Source organism: Myotis yumanensis, unplaced genomic scaffold (assembly GCF_028538775.1).
Source record: "Myotis yumanensis isolate MYYU_CA2020_CCGP unplaced genomic scaffold, mMyoYum1.0.hap1 SCAF_1, whole genome shotgun sequence".
NCBI classification, from domain to species: Eukaryota; Metazoa; Chordata; class Mammalia; order Chiroptera; family Vespertilionidae; genus Myotis; species Myotis yumanensis.
Window position 1 is genome coordinate 52484605 of NW_027223752.1, and position 19396 is coordinate 52504000.

General features: G+C 35.3%; 1 protein-coding gene across 11 annotated transcripts in view; it reads left to right on the top strand.

The window, feature by feature from the left end:
* The window catches only part of HERC1 (HECT and RLD domain containing E3 ubiquitin protein ligase family member 1), a 190046-nt gene that overhangs the window by 95070 nt on the left and 75580 nt on the right, over window positions 1–19396 (top strand). For 10 of the 11 annotated variants that reach the window (XM_070421306.1, XM_070421324.1, XM_070421311.1 and 7 more), the window contains exons 26-34: window positions 6678–6946; window positions 9365–9580; window positions 10378–10498; window positions 11208–11445; window positions 11601–11791; window positions 15172–15327; window positions 16179–16285; window positions 16812–16922; window positions 18293–18469. In XM_070421306.1, the coding sequence (XP_070277407.1) occupies window positions 6678–6946; window positions 9365–9580; window positions 10378–10498; window positions 11208–11445; window positions 11601–11791; window positions 15172–15327; window positions 16179–16285; window positions 16812–16922; window positions 18293–18469 (1586 nt within the window). The remainder of the gene's footprint in view (window positions 1–6677; window positions 6947–9364; window positions 9581–10377; window positions 10499–11207; window positions 11446–11600; window positions 11792–15171; window positions 15328–16178; window positions 16286–16811; window positions 16923–18292; window positions 18470–19396) is intronic. The other variant, XM_070421309.1, reaches the window with a different exon arrangement.

Sequence of the window (19396 nt, forward strand, 5' to 3'; positions counted from 1 at the left end):
GTTAAATGGAAAATCATTTTCTTTAAAATATACACCCTTTTAAAATCTAGGAATGCCTAGGAGTTAATAATAGGCTCTGTTTCTCATTTGTCATGTGTTTTGACTTACTAAAAGGCCTATGGAGTGCCAGAAGCGGTGCTTTATAATTGGGGAGGGAGGGTTATGTACATAATTTGCTATGTTTTAGCTCACTAATATAGTTGCTATAGTTTAAATGGTATTACAGGGAAAACTCTTTACCCCATTTGCCTCCATATATACACACTTTCAAACTGAAAGTTTCTAGTTTTCCTCTTTGCCTCATAAGATAAAGCATGTAAGAGATGAACTGATGGTTTCTAAAAAAAATTTCCCATGAAGAATAGTTTTAGTGTCATCAAGAGATAGACTTATTTGTTAGAAGCTCTGTCTTAGTGAATAATATAGTTAACTCTTGGTTATATGGGCAAATGGGTGAAAGAACAGCAGATTTAAATAATAAAAATACAAGAATAACTAAAAATTCTCAAAGTATTATTCTCTATTTACTGGTACTCTTATTAAACCCATGTGTATTGTGGTTTTGAAAAGATGAAATATTAAAAATTGTCACTAGTGGTAGTTTTCTATAAGCCTGTGAGGGAAAACATTTTTTTTTTCATGGATTAATAAGTCTTTCATATTTCAAAATGAAACCCATTTCCTGATAGTTTCCTTGGCAGAATGTTAAGTGCCCTTCATAGGAAAAAAATGGAATGAGGGAAGAAACACACACACACAGTTTTTCATTTTTGTGTTGGAACTTCTATAGAATAAACTATGGCAATATTTTGTCCTTTAATTATAATTAGAATACATGAAGGATTTTTCTCAAATATTAGGAATAAGGACTAGAGCTGGTGCTTTCTATATTGAAAAGTCTTTTGAGACTATAACGTATCAGTGCTGTTGGGTTTCTTAAAACAATTATGTTATTTGTGATAAATTAAATGATGTACTAATGTGCAGTATGTGTTTATCTTCTGGTTATTTGAAAATTGGCAATTCATGTGCTATAATTAGCCAGAATATCTTTTTCCTTAACAACTGACTTAGGAATTAAATTTTTGGAATAGATTTACCTTCCTGATTTTGATTAACTTAAGTGAATACTGTTGTTAAAATCTGTTATATTAATGAATGCATATCATTTGATGCTAAAGAGAAGATAGCTCCAAACTTACTGAATAGCATAAGGGATCCAACTTATAGTTTAAAAGCTTCCTACTATATTTATAGATGATAATCCATTGGCTAAAATGATTCTTTTCTCTCAAATCTTTATCATACTTGTAAAATATAAAATTGAGATTCAGTCTATGTTAACCATGTCAGCATGTACCAAAGTCATCCCTTGGAATAAAATAGAAAGTGTTAAGAATAACCTAGAGCCCAATGCAAGTTATAAAATTTTACTCTTAGCCCTAGCTGGTTGCTCAATGGTTAGACCGACAGCCTGAGAACTGAAGGGCTTCAGATTTGATTCTGATTAAGGACCTGTACCTGGTTGCAGTCTCAATCCCTGGCCCCAGTTGAAGGGGAGAGTCCATGTGGGAGGCAACTGATGGAAGTGTCTCTCACACATCAATGTTTCTGTCTTTCCCCTACCTTCTACTCTGTAAAAATCAATGGGAAAAATATCCTCCAGTGAGGATTAACAAAAATTAAATAATACTAAAGGGCTTAATTCAAGCAAAATATTATTCAAACAAGTGTTTCGGATGTACCAAATGTAAGATAGTTAATTTTCATGCCTCCCTGCTCCTAAAAACGTATGTTTTGTGTGATCTGGCAGCCATTCCAATCCTAAACGTATGTTGTGTGTATGTGATGTCATTTTTCTTTTAAGACCAAGCATCATGTTTGTGTTTATAAATCTTGTCCTGAAATCAGAGAAAAAGAAGAATAACCTAGAATTATTAACTGAATATTAATAACCTAGTGTTATTAAGAATTATTAACCCAGAATTAATAACCTAGAATTTGAATATAAATTCTTAGGAAGAATTAAGGTAACATTTTAAAATTAGTATCCTCCGAGTTGCTACCTGTTCAAAAATTTTAAACAATTATCCTATAAATAGATGTGGATTTCCTGTAGTTTTAGATCTAAGTAGATATAAATTAATTAAGCCATTAATTCAAATTTTGTTTATAGATAAACCAGTTTCTCAAAAAAGCTCAAGGCAGTACCAAAATCTATTAACTTGTTGGAATTTAATTTTATTTTGTTGAAAACAGAAAAGCAAATGCAGGACCTCATGGAGAATTTCTTTTTAATTATCTGTTAAGGAAGTTAGACAAACTAGTTATGTCACTTTTTAAAAAATATATTTTTATTGATTTCAGAGAAAAAGGGCAGGAGAGAGAGATAGAAACATCAATGATGAGAGATAATCATTGGTTGGCTGTCTCCTGCACACCCACTATTTGGGATCAAGCCTGCAATCCAGGCATGTGCCCTGACAGGAAATCGAACCGTGACCTCCTGGTTCATAGGTTGACACTCAACCACTGAGCCATGCCAGCCAGGCAGTTATGTCACTTTTCATGATAGAACTTAATGTGGTACCAATTTATTATAGTTATTACATTTTTAATGTTCCCAGGAGAAAATTTTGCTGATGGCTTTGTCTCTCGGAAAAGGTAAACTAGAAAATAGAATTGCTATTTCAGAAAGGATAGTAAAAATAGTTTTTAATCTCATGAATCCTAGAGCTTGTGGATTATACAATAAAAATGTACTTAGAATTTGAAATGAAATTGCTGCTTCTCCCCGCACTCCAGTTAATGTTTCACAGTTGGTCCAAGGAAGCTAATATGTTAGGAAGGGGTAAAGCAAAGTGAGCTCTTTAGAAGCATCAAAGCTAAATTCTAAAACCAAAAATGACATAAATTACTTTAAAAAGAGACAGGTGACACATATATCTGCTGAGCACCTCAGAGATAATATGAAATTTATATTCATTAAACACTTATAAACTGCATTGTTCTCATCACTTCAAACATATTAAGTTATTTAATTCTCATAACAGCCTGAGAAAACTTGTTAAATATGTTGGTGTTCTGGTACTTTGATAAATAATTTAAAGATTTGCTATGGTTGTGCAGAACTGGGCTCCTCCTTTACTGAAAGGCAATACCTTTTAGCAGAAACTTAACTTTAGTTTTCATATTTAAGCTGAAACTGATACAGTAAGAGATAGTGGGGGAGGAAATGGTGGGTATGCCAAAGCAATTTAAGAAGCAACATATAGTATTAGTAAGAATACTATATGGTTTGACTATTTCCCCCACCCTGGTTCTTTAAATATAGTTAGGGTTTTATTGCTAAAATGGAAACATTTATCAACGTGTGTTTTGTGGTGTAACATGAATGGGTGAAATGCTATTTTATCTCTGCATTTCAAATTAGATTATATAAAGAGGAGCAAATGTAAATGTTGTCATCTGTATCAAATTTCTCCTTTTGTCTTCTGATTCTTGTGTGGTAGTGTATTTACTCCTTTTTGGCCAGTTGAGCCCCAGAAAAAAGAAGAGCTTCAAGCAAGTACATGATGGCATGTTTAATTTTTTTTCCCCTTTTAGCTTGCCTACATATTTTATGGTTTATAAAGTATGTATTGCAGCTCTGCCATGTTCATTTTGAAAATTCCATTTAAGAACCAAAGTTGTAAGGACAAGTAAACAATTTCAAAAATTTCTTGTTGGACTTTTATATTATTTTCTTTTCATAGTAGGTGATTCTGAATTAATGTTAAGTAAGAATTGGGCTTAGTCACAGTTATGCTATAGAAGCTTTTGATACGCTTTTCAGACACAGTATTTGCTATATTCAAATAAAAAATATAGAACAAACCGAAGTTACCAGGTTGTTATAATTTTTAAAAAAATTTAGAATGCTTTCATCTCTCACTTTCATACTGTAAGTTTTTGTTTTAAAGTATTATTGATGTCAGTCTAATGTTTTATCCTAATGCTTTCAGATAAGTGTCCTTTCTGTTCTTTTCTTATATTCATGCAAAGTTTTATTTGGGTCATATACCTAATTGTATCCTTTAAATTAGGGGTCTGCAAACTATGGCTAGTGGGCCAAATTTGGCCTCCCACCTTTTTGGTGTGTTTTTTTAATCTATAAATAACGTTTTGTTGGAATACAGCTACACATTTATTTGTGGCTGCTTTCACCCTATAGCAGCACAGTTAAGTCCTGCAACAGAGACTTTCATGGCCCATAAAACTTAAAATATTTACTATCTGGCTCAAGTTTGCTTACCTCTGCTTGAAATTATAGAGAGGATTTAATTTGGGTGTTGGCCACCCACTCCATAGAATATTTTGGAGTGTATTAAGGCAATTCAGTATTTGTATATTCTTTACATTCAAACCTTAGTGTAGGCAGGCAATTGAAATTTCCATGGGTTAATGATTTATGACTTGATTGATAACAGGAATATGTAAGACAACCTCCCATAAAATTAAGGAATTAGTATTAATAATTTAGCAGATTAATTTACTTGAACACCTCTTTCCTCAAGTTCAAGGAAATTGGACAAGATAATCTTTAAGATCTCTTTTACTTTGGTTCTAACACTAACTCATTGCACATTTTTTTCATTTTGAAAAGTGGTTTGTAAGTGATGGAAAACAGAACTTTTTATTCTGAATTGTATTATTGAACAAACAAGCTCAATGCATTGAGCCAAAAACTAATTTGTAAGTTAAGGATACATCTAGATTCTGAATATGCAATGCTTAGGAAAATGGAAAATAATTTTTTTCCTTAACCCCTACTTTAGTCTTTAAATACTTTTAATTTAATTAAAAATTATATATCTGTGATATTATAATTACTTAATTAGGCATCTTTGAAGTTTTACTCTTTTCTGTTTTTCATGAAAAAATATTTAGCTATGTAATTTGGGGAAATTTTCAGATTGGTATTTTTCATGTTCAGTAAAACAGAATATTCAACATTTTTAAAGAATTCTTGCTAAAACATGAAGGCAGATAAACCATATATTCTTTGTCATTCTAAATTATTTAGTAGAATGTATATATTATTTTATAGTTACTTTATATTACTAGCTGCCTGCTATGACTTTCTATTTTGATTTTGCAGTCCTGAGGTTTTACTGACACTGATGTAATAATTCAAAAATAAATTATGCAATTAATATTTTGTTAGTTTGTTTTCTTTGTGGGCATTAGTGCTTAAATAGTTCTCTTCCCAAATCTTTTCCATCTAGTTATGTAACAAATATAATTTTTGTAATGCATAATTTATTGGATACCTTTAGATACATTTCTAATAGAGAAATTTAGTATATTCACATGATAGACTATTATGTAGCACTCAAACAAATGAGCCATGGCTATATGCAATAGTGTGAATGAATATTAGCAATATAATATTGAATGAAAAGAGTATGTCATATATATGTACATATGTATATAAATTATACTTTTTTATAAAGTTTAAAGTAACTAGAACTAAACTTTGTTAGGGACTATATATATATGTATGTATATGTAAAATAAAACAATATTTTACAACAATAAAACTAAAGGAATGATAAAACCAGACTTAGGGATAGTAAAAACCTTAGATAGGAGACAGGGAGAGATGGGTTGGAAGAGGAACAGATAGATACAAGTTATTGTTAGTTTTCTAGTTCTTGTGTTCACATTTATTATAAATAAATATAAATACAAAAGCAGGCCATGAATGGACCAATGATGAGAATATATCATGAGCCCAGTATACCTGAGATCAGTTAAACTAAAAAAGACAAAGCCTGTAGGAATTGGACATTTCTATATTTATTTAAAGCTAATATTGCCATATGACTTGGACAGTTGTTGTATTCAAACATATTAACATTTTTGCTGTCTAAAGATTTTAGTCTAGAAAAGGCTCATTGGCAAAACTAATGGTATTATATTTTGCAACTACTGTGAACCATTTGGTAATTTTATATACCTGTCACTTTATGGTAAATCTTACATATTCTTGTCTGTGAAACTTTGCTTCCTCTATATAGGAGTTTCACAATGTGTAATAAATATGCACATGAAACAGTGAAAGTGTTCCTTATATTAATGAAATCCAAAGGGTGATGTTTGTGTCTCCTTTTTGTGTAAGTTTACTTGCCCTTCAATATTCATTTTTTGGTAATGTTTTATTGCAGATATGTAGACACTTTGCACAGTCTTAACTTACTTTTTGCAATGATATGTTAAATCAGATGAAGTCCTATTACTAGTAGGTCTTAGCAGCGGTGTCCTAAGTGCCTAGTTCCTTTTTGTTCATAAATAATGGTCTGGTTTAATACTGCAGAGCATTTTAAGCTAAGCATTTTGAGAGCAGCTTCTGCCTTTCTTTTTCTTGTGGCAGTGTGTTGCTAAAGCGCTTACAGAGATACTGGTACATCAAACAGGGCTTTCCCTTTATTTTCTTACATTGCTGTAGTTTTTGTTTGTTTGTTATTTTTTTACAAAAGCATTTTGCTCAGATTCACTTAATGCATGCATGTATTCAAACATAAGTATCCATTTCTCACCAGTTGGTATGGTAGCAGTACTCAGCCCTCATCTAGTTTCAGATTGTATGCTCTACTAGGTTACCATTGATGCATGTTTGTTCTGTTTGTATGTAGGTCCTATCCACAGTCAGTTGGAATCCCGGAACGACTCTTGGGCTCGCCTGAAACATAGCAGAGACTGGTTGTGCAATTCCTCTTACTCCTTTGAGTCTGATTTTGATCTTACCAAGTCTTTGGGAGTTCACACTTTGATTGAAAATGTTGTAAGTTTTGTGAGTGGAGATGTGGGGAATGCCCCAGGTTTTAAAGAGCCAGAGGAAAGTATGTCTACAAGTCCCCAGGCCTCCATCATTGCAATGGAACAGCAGCAGTTAAGGGCAGAAGTAAGTCTTTGATATTTATTCCTGTGAAGGACTATGGAAACTTAAACTGAACCACTGAATATAAAATTGTGGGGAAAACTTTTCCTTATATTCATTTCCTCCCCCTTTCCTCCACCTGAACACGTTGGTGTCATTATCTTAACTGTAACAGCATATTTTGTTTGAAAAGTGCATTTTTATTTCCATCTCTTAGAACAAGATACTCTAATCAGAAGTCTTACCTCTTCTCAGAGCCTTCATTTGTCTTCCTTTAAAAAGGGTTAGATTAGAACACCATAGTAATAATGATGAATGCTAAAATTAGGGAGCAGAACTTTAAGGAGACACAGGATAACCTCAAAGTATCTGCATAACCTCAAAGTATCTCCCTCAAAATATTTATTATTGTGGTTTTAACACATCCACAAATTCTTTGATACTCGTCTTTCTGGGAGCTGGAACTTAACTCCTCCTCCTTTTGAGGGTAAGTTGGACTTAGTGACTCAGCGCTAACAACAGTATGAAAAGGGAGTAATTTTATGTTGCAGAAACCTGGCAGACATCTCCTGAACCAAGTGATCAAGAATAACATTGCCCTAGCTGGTTTGGCTCAGTGGATAGAGCCTCAGCCTGTGGACTGAAGGGTCCCAGGTTTGATTCCAATCAAGGGCACATGCCCGGGTTGTGGGTTTGATCCCCAGTAGGAGGCATGCAGAAGGCAGCCAATCAATGATTCTCTGTCATCATTGATGTTTCTATCTCTCTCTCTGTCTCCCTTCCTCTCTGAAATTAATAAAAACATATAAAAATAGATAAAAAGGAAAAAAAAGAACATTACTACCTGGCTAGTATGGCTCAGTGATTAAGCATTGATCTATGAACCAGGAGGTCACAATTCCATTCCCAGTCAGGGCACATGCCCGGGTTTCAGGCTCAATCCCCAGTATGGTGCATGCAGGAAGCAGCCAATCAATGATTCTTTCTTATCATTGATGTTTCTGTCTCTCTTTCCCTCTCCCTTCCTCTCTAAAATCAATAAAGATATATTTAAAAAGAAAGAGTAACATTACCAGTAATAAGATGGTGGTATCATGTAACTCTGATAATGTTAAAAGAAGACTTTAAGGTATTCTTCCCCCAAATCCATAACTCTAGTTCAATCATGAGAAAACATCAGGCAAACCCAAATTGAGGGACATTCTATAAGCTACATGAATAGCTCTTTCAGTGTGTCATGGTCATGAAAAACAAGAAAAGACAGAAACTGTCATAGACTAAAGGAGATTAAGGAAACATGACAACTAAATGCAATGTGATATCCTGGAATAGAAAAGGGATATTATGGGAAAATTGGTGAATTCTAAATGAAGTCTGTGGTTTAGTCAGTAGTGTTGTCCCAATGTTAATTTCTTAGTTCTGTCTCTCTTTCCCTCTCCCTTCCTCTCTGAAATCAATAAAGATATATTTAAAAAGAAAGAGTAATGTTACCATAGTTACATAAGATATTAACATTAGGGGAAGATATGCAAGAACTCTGTATCTTCAAAACTCTTCTGTAAATGTAAAATTATTTCCAAAAGAAAAAGAGGAGGGTTAGGCTGATTGACTACAGTGATAGGTATTGTCCTCCTAGGGAAGGTAGAGTCAGAAGTTGAAGCGAACCACAGAGAAACCTTTCAGAAATACTTCTCACTTATATGTGGAATGTAAAACTGAAATCAACAAATGGACAAACAAGAAAAACAAATAGACAAAAAAAACAGAAAAACTCATAGACACAACAGTATGGGAAAGCGGGGGAGGGTGGTAAGGATAAGTCAAATATTTGGTGATGGAAAAAGATCTGACTTTAGGTGATAGACACACAATGCAATATAGATATGTGTCATAGAAATGTACACTTGAAAACTATATAATCTTATTAACCAGTGTCACCCCACTAAGTTTAATTATAAATAGAAATATTTCTAATTCTTGAGCTAGAGTATTATAAAGTTACTAATATAGCAGTAACTATACTACCTTACAGTTTTGAAACCTTCACATATATCTCCTCATGAGCATCATAGTAGCTTTGCGAGTAGGTTACAATAGTATGATTAGCCTCATTTTACATCTGAAGAAAGGGAGACTCAAGAAGTTAAATGAGTTTCCTAAGCCCACACAGTAGGTAGCAGGGTCCAGCCTTGAAACCAGGTCTTCTACATTCAAATCTGTTACTTTTCACATTGTACTGTGTAGCCTCTTTTGTACTATAGTATGCTTATAGGGTTTCTAGAGATATTTTGATTTTTAAAAATTTTCATCTTAATAAAATAAATTCCTAAGAAATGTTAGAATATTCTGTGATATATAATATTTTGTTTGTGATATACAGAGTTCCTTTGTGTCTCAGTTCAGTGAAGAACTCTAACCTATGTTTATTTTACTTTTCTCAAGCTTCGTTTAGAGGCACTTCACCAGATCCTCATTCTGTTGTCTGGAATGGAGGAAAAAGGTAGCATCTCTCTAGCAGGAAGCAGGTTGAGCTCAGGCTTCCAGTCATCCACACTGCTCACATCTGTGAGGCTGCAGTTTCTAGCAGGCTGTTTTGGTTTAGGCACTGTTGGACACGCAGGAGCCAAAGGAGAGAGTGGCCGACTGCATCACTATCAGGTAGGTGACGATGACACCTTGCAGTATATTCAGATTTTAACTGTCTTTTTACAAAACCAGTTTTATAATTTTGGGTTTAAGATTGAAGTTTTAAAATACAGACTTTTAGCCCAGCCAGTGTGGCTCGGTGATTGAGCATTATTGACTTATGAACCAGGAGGTCACAGTTCGGATTCCCAGTCAGGACATGCAGGAGTCAGCCAATCAATGATTCTCTCTCATTGGTGTTTCTATCTCTATGTCTTCCTCTCTAAAATCAATAAAAATATATTTTAAAAAAACACTTTGAGATGACTCTTAAAGATATCTCATTGGTTTTGTTTCCTGAATAATAGTATTATAGTTGGGGTTAGGTGAGCCATAGCACTGTTGTACTTTCAGATTCTCTGCTGGCTTAGTTTTATTAACCCTTAGCCAAATTGGTAGAAAGAAATCTAAGTTGGGATAGGGTGTTTGGAAGAATGGGTTTCAAAAATTTACATTTTAGACGTAATCATTCTGTCTAGATTCTCAGGTTGTTTGAAAAAACTTTTTTAAGTGTTATCTTTATGTTTTTCATATTTATAAAGGAACACATGCTTTGTGGGAAAGGAGAAAGATTGTATAGAATTAGGAATTATCAATTTAAAAATAAATTTATTTTAAAACTTTTATGTACTGAAATATACTAAATAATTAAAAGCCACCATAGGGCTCTACCAGATAGCTAGACTAAGGATAAAAGGGCTATTACTTTTATTTTGGTAAGAGGCGTTATTTTTGCTAATAGAAAAAGTAAATCTTTATTTGTAATTCAGGATGGGATCAGAGCAGCTAAGAGAAACATACAGATTGAAATCCAGGTGGCTGTGCATAAGATTTATCAACAATTGTCTGCTACCCTGGAGAGAGCCCTGCAAGCAAACAAGCATCACATTGGTAAGTAACTGCCCATGGAAATACAGGTTGCAAATTATTTTTGCCTACGTTTACGCTAGATAGTTGTGCTAGACTAGAGGCCCGATGCATGAAATTCGTGCAAGGGCCTTGGTCCCTGCCACGGCTGCGGCAGCTACCTCTGCCTCGACCCCCGCCTACTGCAGCTTTGTCTGGAAGGAAGGACATCAGGAAGGATGTCTGGTCTAATTAGCATATTATGCTTTTATTATTATAGACTAGAGGCCCAATGCATGAATTCGTGCATGGGTGGGTCCGGCCAACCCACCCCAATGGAGGCCAATCAGGCCAGGCCGGTGGGGAGGTGGGGAGGGAGAGGGAAGGTGGGAGGTTGGTGTCCGGCCCCGTCTCCAATCAGGGCCCAGTCAGGGCTGAGCTGGCCTGGGGAGGGGCTGCGGGAGGTTAGGTGGGGGCGATCGGGCCAGTTGGTTGCCACAGTGCGCATCATAGTGACAAGTTATCCCAGTTCTGGTCGTTCTGTCGTTCTGGTCTGTTGGCTTTTTTATATATATACACACTTTGTATTTGACATTAATAGATCAACTTACAGGTAAAGAATAAATATTTGAAATTGTAATGGTATTCCATATTAGTATTTATATTTTAGAATATAGTCCATTTTAGTAAATGCTTCATTTACTTAAAAGGAGATTCTCAATTGTCTTTCTTTCTTTCTTTTTTTTTTTTTTAGAAGCCCAGCAGCGTCTCCTTTTGGTTACAGTGTTTGCTTTGAGTGTTCACTATCAACCAGTGGATGTTTCTTTGGCAATTTCCACTGGTCTGCTAAATGTATTATCGCAGTTATGTGGCACAGACACTATGCTAGGACAGCCTTTGCAGTTATTGCCGAAGACGGGTGTTTCTCAGCTTAGCACAGCTTTAAAAGTGGCTAGTACAAGATTGCTCCAGATTCTAGCCATCACTACAGGGTGAGCATTATAGATGTCTTGATAGAACTGTGTTGTGTCTGGTATTTTCACATTTTAGTAATTTCACTTTTCTCCTAATCTCCTTTATGTGTTTATTTATAACATTTGCCCTTCTGTGTTATTACCATTTATTTTTTTCCCGTTATTTCATGTAGGACCTATGCCGATAAACTGAGCCCCAAGGTAGTTCAATCCTTGTTGGATCTACTCTGTAGTCAGTTGAAGAATTTGTTATCCCAAACTGGTGTACTACTTATGGCCTCTTTTGGAGAAGGAGAAGAAGATGGTGAAGAAGAAGAAAAAAAACTTGACTCCAGTGGAGAAACTGAGAAGAGAGATTTCAGAGGTATCTATCACAAACCCTTTTTTCTGTCATTAACTACAAGCATTTATTGAGTCCCTTTGTGTGCATATCATTAGAATGTATACTTTTTTTCTGTTGTGGGCTTGAAAGGATTTTTATTTGTTCATTTAGAAACTCCTTTTCTATACCAATGTGTATGATATAGGTGGGTTTCTGACTAAACCTTCTTTCCTTAAAGTCCATTAAATCTGATGTAGTGACCATATTGCTTACTGTCTAGGTTCAGTGTCTCCTTGGCTGTCCTGGTTCAAGAACCTAGAGGTTCTAGGTGACTAATTTCCCCAGGATATGTTTTTTTAGCATCTGATCCTGACAACCCATCTCTAATCATACTTTTGACTTAAGTGTTTCCCCAGGACCAAGGGTTTTATTATTTGGGAACTGGGTTAGAATTAGAGGAGTTGAATTTCTTGCTAGGTTAGCTGCTCTGTTCCCTAGTCACTAAAAAGATTCTTGTTATCCTTAGCCATTATAATTTTTGATTGCTGTAATATGATCATCTGCTCATAGCTTTAAAAAACTGTAGTGAACATTGTATTTCAGTAAATTAAATTAATTAAACCCTGAATAGAACCACCACAATGTATGTTACGTAATTAAGGAAGTAAAGGTCTAAAATTGGTCATTTATTTAAAAATGTGTGTGAAACTACCATATCTTATTACCATAATAAACTACAGGGGATGGGTAGATACATAGATAACACAGACAAAATGAAGCGTGGATGTATGGATGAATGGATGGATGCATAGAGAGCAAGTTACTTAACCATTCTGTGCTCCAATTCCCTAATCTATAAAATAAGAATAATAGAACCAATTGCCTAAGGTTGTTATGAGGATTAAATAATTTAATACAAGTAAAACAGAGCAGTGTCTGTCACACAGTGAGAGCTCAATGGATATTAATATTATAATATGATATTCCAATATCTATAGATAGGTGGGTAGATAGAGGAAATTACTTGGGGTTACAAAAATGATAAACTATTGTTGTTCTGAAGGACCTTCTAGGATAATAAGGGAGGCACACATGTAAACAAATAATTACAGTGCCATACAGGAAACTCATAAGAAATAGCTAAATCTCTTAAGTCAGAATCTAGGAGGATGTATGAGTCTGATTAAGGACTAGCTTTTAGTTTCAGAGACTGAACCTATGGCAAATTTTTTCTCCCGTTTTATATAAAGAGTGTGGTGCTTATAGATAGAGCATATACAGGCTCACTAGGTCTGATAAAATAAATACAAGCATTTATTTCCACCTCCTGTTTTCCTGCGACCTAGTGGTAGATACAGGGTTGTTAAGGTGATAGCTTCTCACTATTCTGTGCTGAGTAGTGCACATATGGACAGCAGGGAATACATAGTAGAGTTACTTCTCAGCCTATTGGTTCCCAAGAAAACTGGATCCTCCCATATCCAGGAAAGAATGAAACAGTTCTGTGAGTCAATCTCAGCAGGTCGAATACACATCCACTCCCCTCACCTCATCCTGGAGAGAAGGCCATTGCAATTCTTGATTTATGGGGATGGCTGGGAGTGAGTCTGATTCTAGTCAGTGCTGGCCAGGTGTTCAGAGGCAGGCTGCCCTCTAAAATTCTTTTTTTTTTTTTAAATATATTTTATTGATTTTTTACAGAGAGGAAGGGAGAGAGATAGAGAGTTAGAAACATCGATGAGAGAGAAACATTGATTCAGCTGCCTCCTGCACATCTCCCACTGGGGATGTGCCCGCAACCCAGGTACATGCCCTTGACCGGAATTGAACCTGGGACCTTTCAGTCCGCAGGCCGACGCTCTATCCACTGAGCCAAACCGGTTTCGGCGCCCTCTAAAATTCTTAATTGAAAGGTGTACCCTTCATTTCAAATGTACTATTGATAATGAAACACAAATTATATCAAGTTCTGTCAACCAGTTTTATATATAATGTCTCCAGGCATTAATTAATTTAATTAATTTAGTGTCTTATAGAAATACTTGCTTGGGAGTAAGGGGGGTGGATAGGATGGATGCCTCATAAAAGAAATTCTCCCGGGTTTCTCCACCAAAAGCTAAAGGTTCATTGAACTGGATTTTGAAGGAATGTGTTGGAGTGAGATATGTGGGTACTCAGGGCAGGCTAATAATTTTATATTCTTCAAACTAATATTATAAAAAAATATTTGCCTATTAACACTTAAGTAAAGAAGAGGTAGAAACTGTGTAGAAGAAATGTAGAGGAGTTACTAGCTTTTTCCCTCATATCGTTCCTAGCAGTTTAGTCATGGACTTGCACACCCATCTCAGTAAAACGTAAGTCCTCTAGTTAATTAGACATCTGTGAAGATAGATTACTGGCTATCTAAGCATGCCCCTTAGTGGCAGGGGTTGGGGGCCGGGGTGAAGGGGCATGCTTAGATGGCCAGTAATCTATCTATCATCCATCTATCTGTCTGTCTATCTGTCTATCTATCTATCTATCACAAGTGACTTGTCTGTGTTTTCCTTAATTTAACATGCCAGGATCTTCCTGAAAGAAATGCTATATACACTTGTCTTTAAATTATTAAGATTTTCTATGTTTTAATGCCCCTTGGGGATTGACATTCTGGGCAGCTGCCCCACTGGCACACTTTCCCCTGGTTCTGAGTGGGACTTTGCCAGGACAAGGAGGTATTAAAGGTTGGATGATAAGAGACCATACCATGGTGTATTACAGGAAGAACAGATGGTTCTCTGGCTTCAAAAGCAGAGGGTGGAGGGAAACTATGAGACAAGAGAAAGGCTGGTGCTGATGCTGATGGGAAAACTAGGAAGTTTGGTTAGGGCAAGTTTGTGTGAAAAATCTTACAGATTTTGAGCTCAGGCAAACCAGAATCAGGCCTAGAAATTTGCTTCTTTGTAGAATCTGAAAATACAGTCTTTTTTAGAGATATGATTCTTAATTTGACTGGTGGGGTGGAATCATGAACTTTTTGAAAATGTGATTAAATTTATGAACTCTCTTATTAGTCATATACACATGCATACATAATTTTTCATACATCTCCCACTAATTCTGTCCAGTAGAACTCTAGACTTGGGTAGGGAACTATTGTTTTATAGAATAACATTAAAAATATATAGAAAACCAAGTATACATATTTTATTCTAGCAACACACTGTTGTACACAGAGTAAAAAGATGTTTTAAATTTGGCTTTATTTTCTATCTTTTCCCCATTCTGTTATTTAAATTGTAAAAATTCAGCAGCAGACCATCTAGACGTTAAATTTAGGTTTTTGCTTGCTGCAATCTAAATGTAACTTATTTGATATAAGGCTATTTCCTGTTTGTTGGCTTTTGACTATAATGTAAACTTGTCTCTTCATTCTTCAGCTGCTCTTAGGAAGCAACACGCAGCCGAACTGCATCTGGGGGATTTTCTAGTTTTTCTTCGCAGAGTTGTATCTTCAAAAGCAATTCAGTCAAAAATGGCTTCCCCAAAGTGGACAGAAGTGCTTCTTAATATAGCGTCTCAGAAGTGTTCTGCAGGTATATTACTTTTGTCTTGTTTTAGAGTATTTTTATACATAGCATGTGTTTTATTCAGATAATGCCAGACTTTAACAACATCGGATACTTGACCTGATTTCAAGACTTTTTTTTTCTTGTTTTATAAGTACTTTGTTTGTTGAAAAGAAAACTAATTTTAGAAGTAAAATTGATAGGAATTAATAATAGAAAATAGCCCTGTACAAGATCATGGATTTAATTGAGAACTTGTTCCTGTTTGTTCAAATTACAGTAATAAAAATAATCAGAAAATATCCTGTTTAATATGATAATTTGGCACAGATTTTGATTATCAGAATACAAATCTGAATGTGTTCATTCTTTCTTACCATGATATGATTACTTTGTTTTGCCTATAGCTTCTCATTGTGCTTACTTTAGAAATGTATAAATTGCTTACTCCCATTAATCCTAACAATCTCTCTGAGGCAGTCAGGTCAGTCAGAGAAGAAGCAATGAAAGGGTATGATAAATCTTAGCTTTAGAGATTAACAGACGTGTTTAAAACTCTACCTCTGCCTCCACTGAGCTGTGTGGCTTCATCAAGTTAGTTAATGTTTCTGAGCTTCAATTTCCTCATCAGTAAAATCAGGATATAATACTGTAGGGTTTGTGAGGATCAACAAAATTATGTGTATGAAATCCATCGCACAGTAACCTGCCACATGGGTATGGGTATGGGATGAGTCCAGAATTATTGTGATAATAAGTTGAAGTGAAGTCCATTTCGCCCATATATGCTTAGCAGCCTTGAATATTTTTTCAAGAAGCTCATTTAAACTTTGAATTTCAGTTACATTAATAATAAGAAAATGTCTTTCCTTCCTCAGGTATTCCTCTAGTTGGTAACTTAAGAACAAGGCTCCTTGCCCTTCACGTCCTTGAGGCTGTGCTACCAGCTTGTGAGTCTGGTGTAGAAGATGATCAAATGGCCCAGGTTTCTATTTTTAAAGTTGTTAGAAAATGTTTTTGACATCTACAACATGATTCAACCAAAATCTAAACCTAGTGTTTCTTCAGTTTTAAATGTGTCATTTTCTCAGTAGCAAAACTTCTACTTCTGAGATTCCTTTCTTATAATTTCATCTCTAACCAAGGAGAAAGAAATTAATGGGGTTTAAGAAGAAGGGGATAGTGAATGCTTACAAGGTCAGAAGGAAAGGAAAATCTATGAAATTTCTTACTAGGTTTGGGCATCTACAGAGAAATGATGAGGTTGTGCCGCCTATTCAGAGGTGTATATAGTGAGGCAACATGAGGGCGATGTAACCCACTTTCTAGTGAGTTAATACTCTTTCTAAAAAAAAAAAAAAAGATATTTAACTTACAACCACCCAAAGTAGCTGTAGGACATTGATATAATAAAATGTTACATGTGACTTAGTATTATAGTTGAATGATTTTATTTTTCCTAAACTTAAAATTACCTTTACAAATTTTATTCTTTTTCCTTCAATAAATAGGTTGTTGAACGCCTATTTTCCCTTTTGTCGGATTGTATGTGGGAGACACCAATTGCTCAGGCCAAACATGCTATTCAGATAAAGGAAAAGGAACAAGAAATAAAACTACAGGTAATCGATTTTTCCCAAAAGGTATTTTTAGACAGCACAAGTGAATATCCTGTCTCTTGATTCCTTTTCCTCTGAGGAACCTTGTTCTATCCCATTATTCTGTTTCCTCTCCACATCTTCTCTATTGTCCTACATTGCTAAGCTTCTCAGAAGAGTACTCTTATACATGTTTCAATCACTTCCTTACTTCTCATTATCTCTTCAACCCAATTGTTTATCTTCCATCAAAGTATGGAAATTAAATGACAAAGCTAAGTGTTAAATACAGTACATTTTTTTTCTTCCTGTCTTACTCGACCTTTTGAAACTCTAGCCTTCTATTATTTTCAGAACACTGCCTTCTCCCAGATCTTCATCTATTCTCTGCCAATTCTTGATTCCTTTTGGAGGCATTTTTCCTTTGCAGCCACTTTCTCTTTGTCTTCATCTCAAACTTTGGTGTTCCTCAGGGTTCTGTCCTTAGCTTTTCCAGCAGTCTCAGTCACATCTGCCTATGTGCATTACCTTCCAAATTTAAGTGCTAGCCCAGGTGTCTCCCCCTCAAACCTTTACCCCTGAATTCCTGGGAACTCTAGACATCTCCTAATGTCCATATCCATGTAGTCAGTAGGCCTTATTGATTTTACCTCCTAAATAGCTTGAACCCATCCATCTAAAACTACCTAATTCTTCTTTTGGTTTTCAGATTTCACACTTTTTTCTGGCTTTCCTTCTGTCTCAGTAAAATGGCCTTTTCTTACCATTCTCTTTTATTGGTTCTTCCTCTTCTATTTAATCTAAGTGTTGGAGTATTTCTTGGGAGTAAAACTTAATATTAAAATAGCATTCAAGGCCTTTTATGCTTTTGTTTCATTTTTTCTTTGTAGGCTCCTTTTCTGCCAATCTCATCCTCCAGAACTTCCACATTGCTTGCAATTACTTTAAACCAATGAATTCTGTTGCACCTTCATACTTTGACACATGCTATGCATACTGCCCTAAATGCCTTTCTCTCCTTTGACCAGCTTCTAAAGGCCTTATCATTCAGGACCCAGCTCGCAAGTTATTCTCTTTTGAATGCTTACTTATCCTTTCCAACCATAGTTAGATACTTAAACTTTTATCTTGCTGCTATATACCTGTTATGTAACTTCTGTTATTCTCTTAGCTACAATATTGGTCATATTTATTTGTTTCTCTATCCCCTAATTGAAGCTCTTTATGGGCAGGGCCATGCTATATTTATCATTATGTTTTTATTGCCTACACAGTAACTGGTATGTAGTAGATACTTAATAAATATTTCTAGGCTCAAACCAAGCAATTTTAGAATATATATTAACTGAGATCTAGATTACTGCATAATACTGACCCAGCTTCCTTTCTGGTAGAAGCAGGGAGAGTTGGAGGAAGAAGATGAGAATCTCCCTATACAAGAAGTATCCTTTGACCCAGAGAAAGCTCAATGTTGCCTAGTGGAGAATGGACAGATACTAACTCATGGCAGTGGAGGAAAAGGATATGGATTGGCATCAACTGGAGTAACTTCTGGTTGCTATCAGTGGAAGGTGCGTAGAATTGCAAGTAGTTTTTAACATTTTGTATTTTAGTCCTTTTTCCAGGTTCTTTTGAAAAAATGTATGAAATTACTTTTTAAAAAACCATTATACGTAAATATTCTATCATTGTGTACGATGTTAATATAATGGAAAGTGAGTGAAAAATATACATAGCGTATACAGGAGGCAACCAGTTCATGTTTCTCTCTCTCTTTCTCTCCCTCTCTCTCCTCCTTCCTCCCTCTCTAAAAACTAATAAAAAAATAAAAAATGTTTCAAAATAGATTGACCAAATTTTCTACCTCCTTTTATCATAATCATTTATCCAGTAAGCAGCCTAAGAAAAGATCCATCTCTTTCCGGGTAGAGCTTCATCTACTAAGGCTTGTATATCGGAAGAAAGATGAGTCATGTAGAGATAAGCAAATAAACCAAAAAGCTGAACATAATAAGTCAATAGCAGTGGGAAATTCCCAAGAAGAGGTCAAGAGTCTAATTTGTTAAGAGTAATCAGAGTGGTCATACACCCTGTGGTGGTATACCCTCTCAACTTTCAGCTTACAGTAAGAATCACAAGTTAGGAAGGTAATCAGTTTCTATGTCAGAAATCTAAGAATAAGCCCTTTCCCAGGGGCATTTGCAAGAGATCTATACAGTCCAGCCAGAATCCATGATGTTTTCATAGTTTATGATACCAGAGAGAACTCCAAAATCTGCAATAGTCCCAGAGTTTGAGTTTTGTCCATTGGGCCTTTAGTTGAGCACAGTTCATGTTGGGTTGAAACAGCCCATAGCAGACAGTAATAGGTTTTAACTTAGAGTCAGGTCCAGGCAATTAGAATCTGTGAATTCAGAATTCTAAAAAGCTAGCAACTTTTTTGGCAGCAAGAAATCCTAGATGTAGTGCCATAGAGCTGTTTTTTAAAGTCCAAGTGA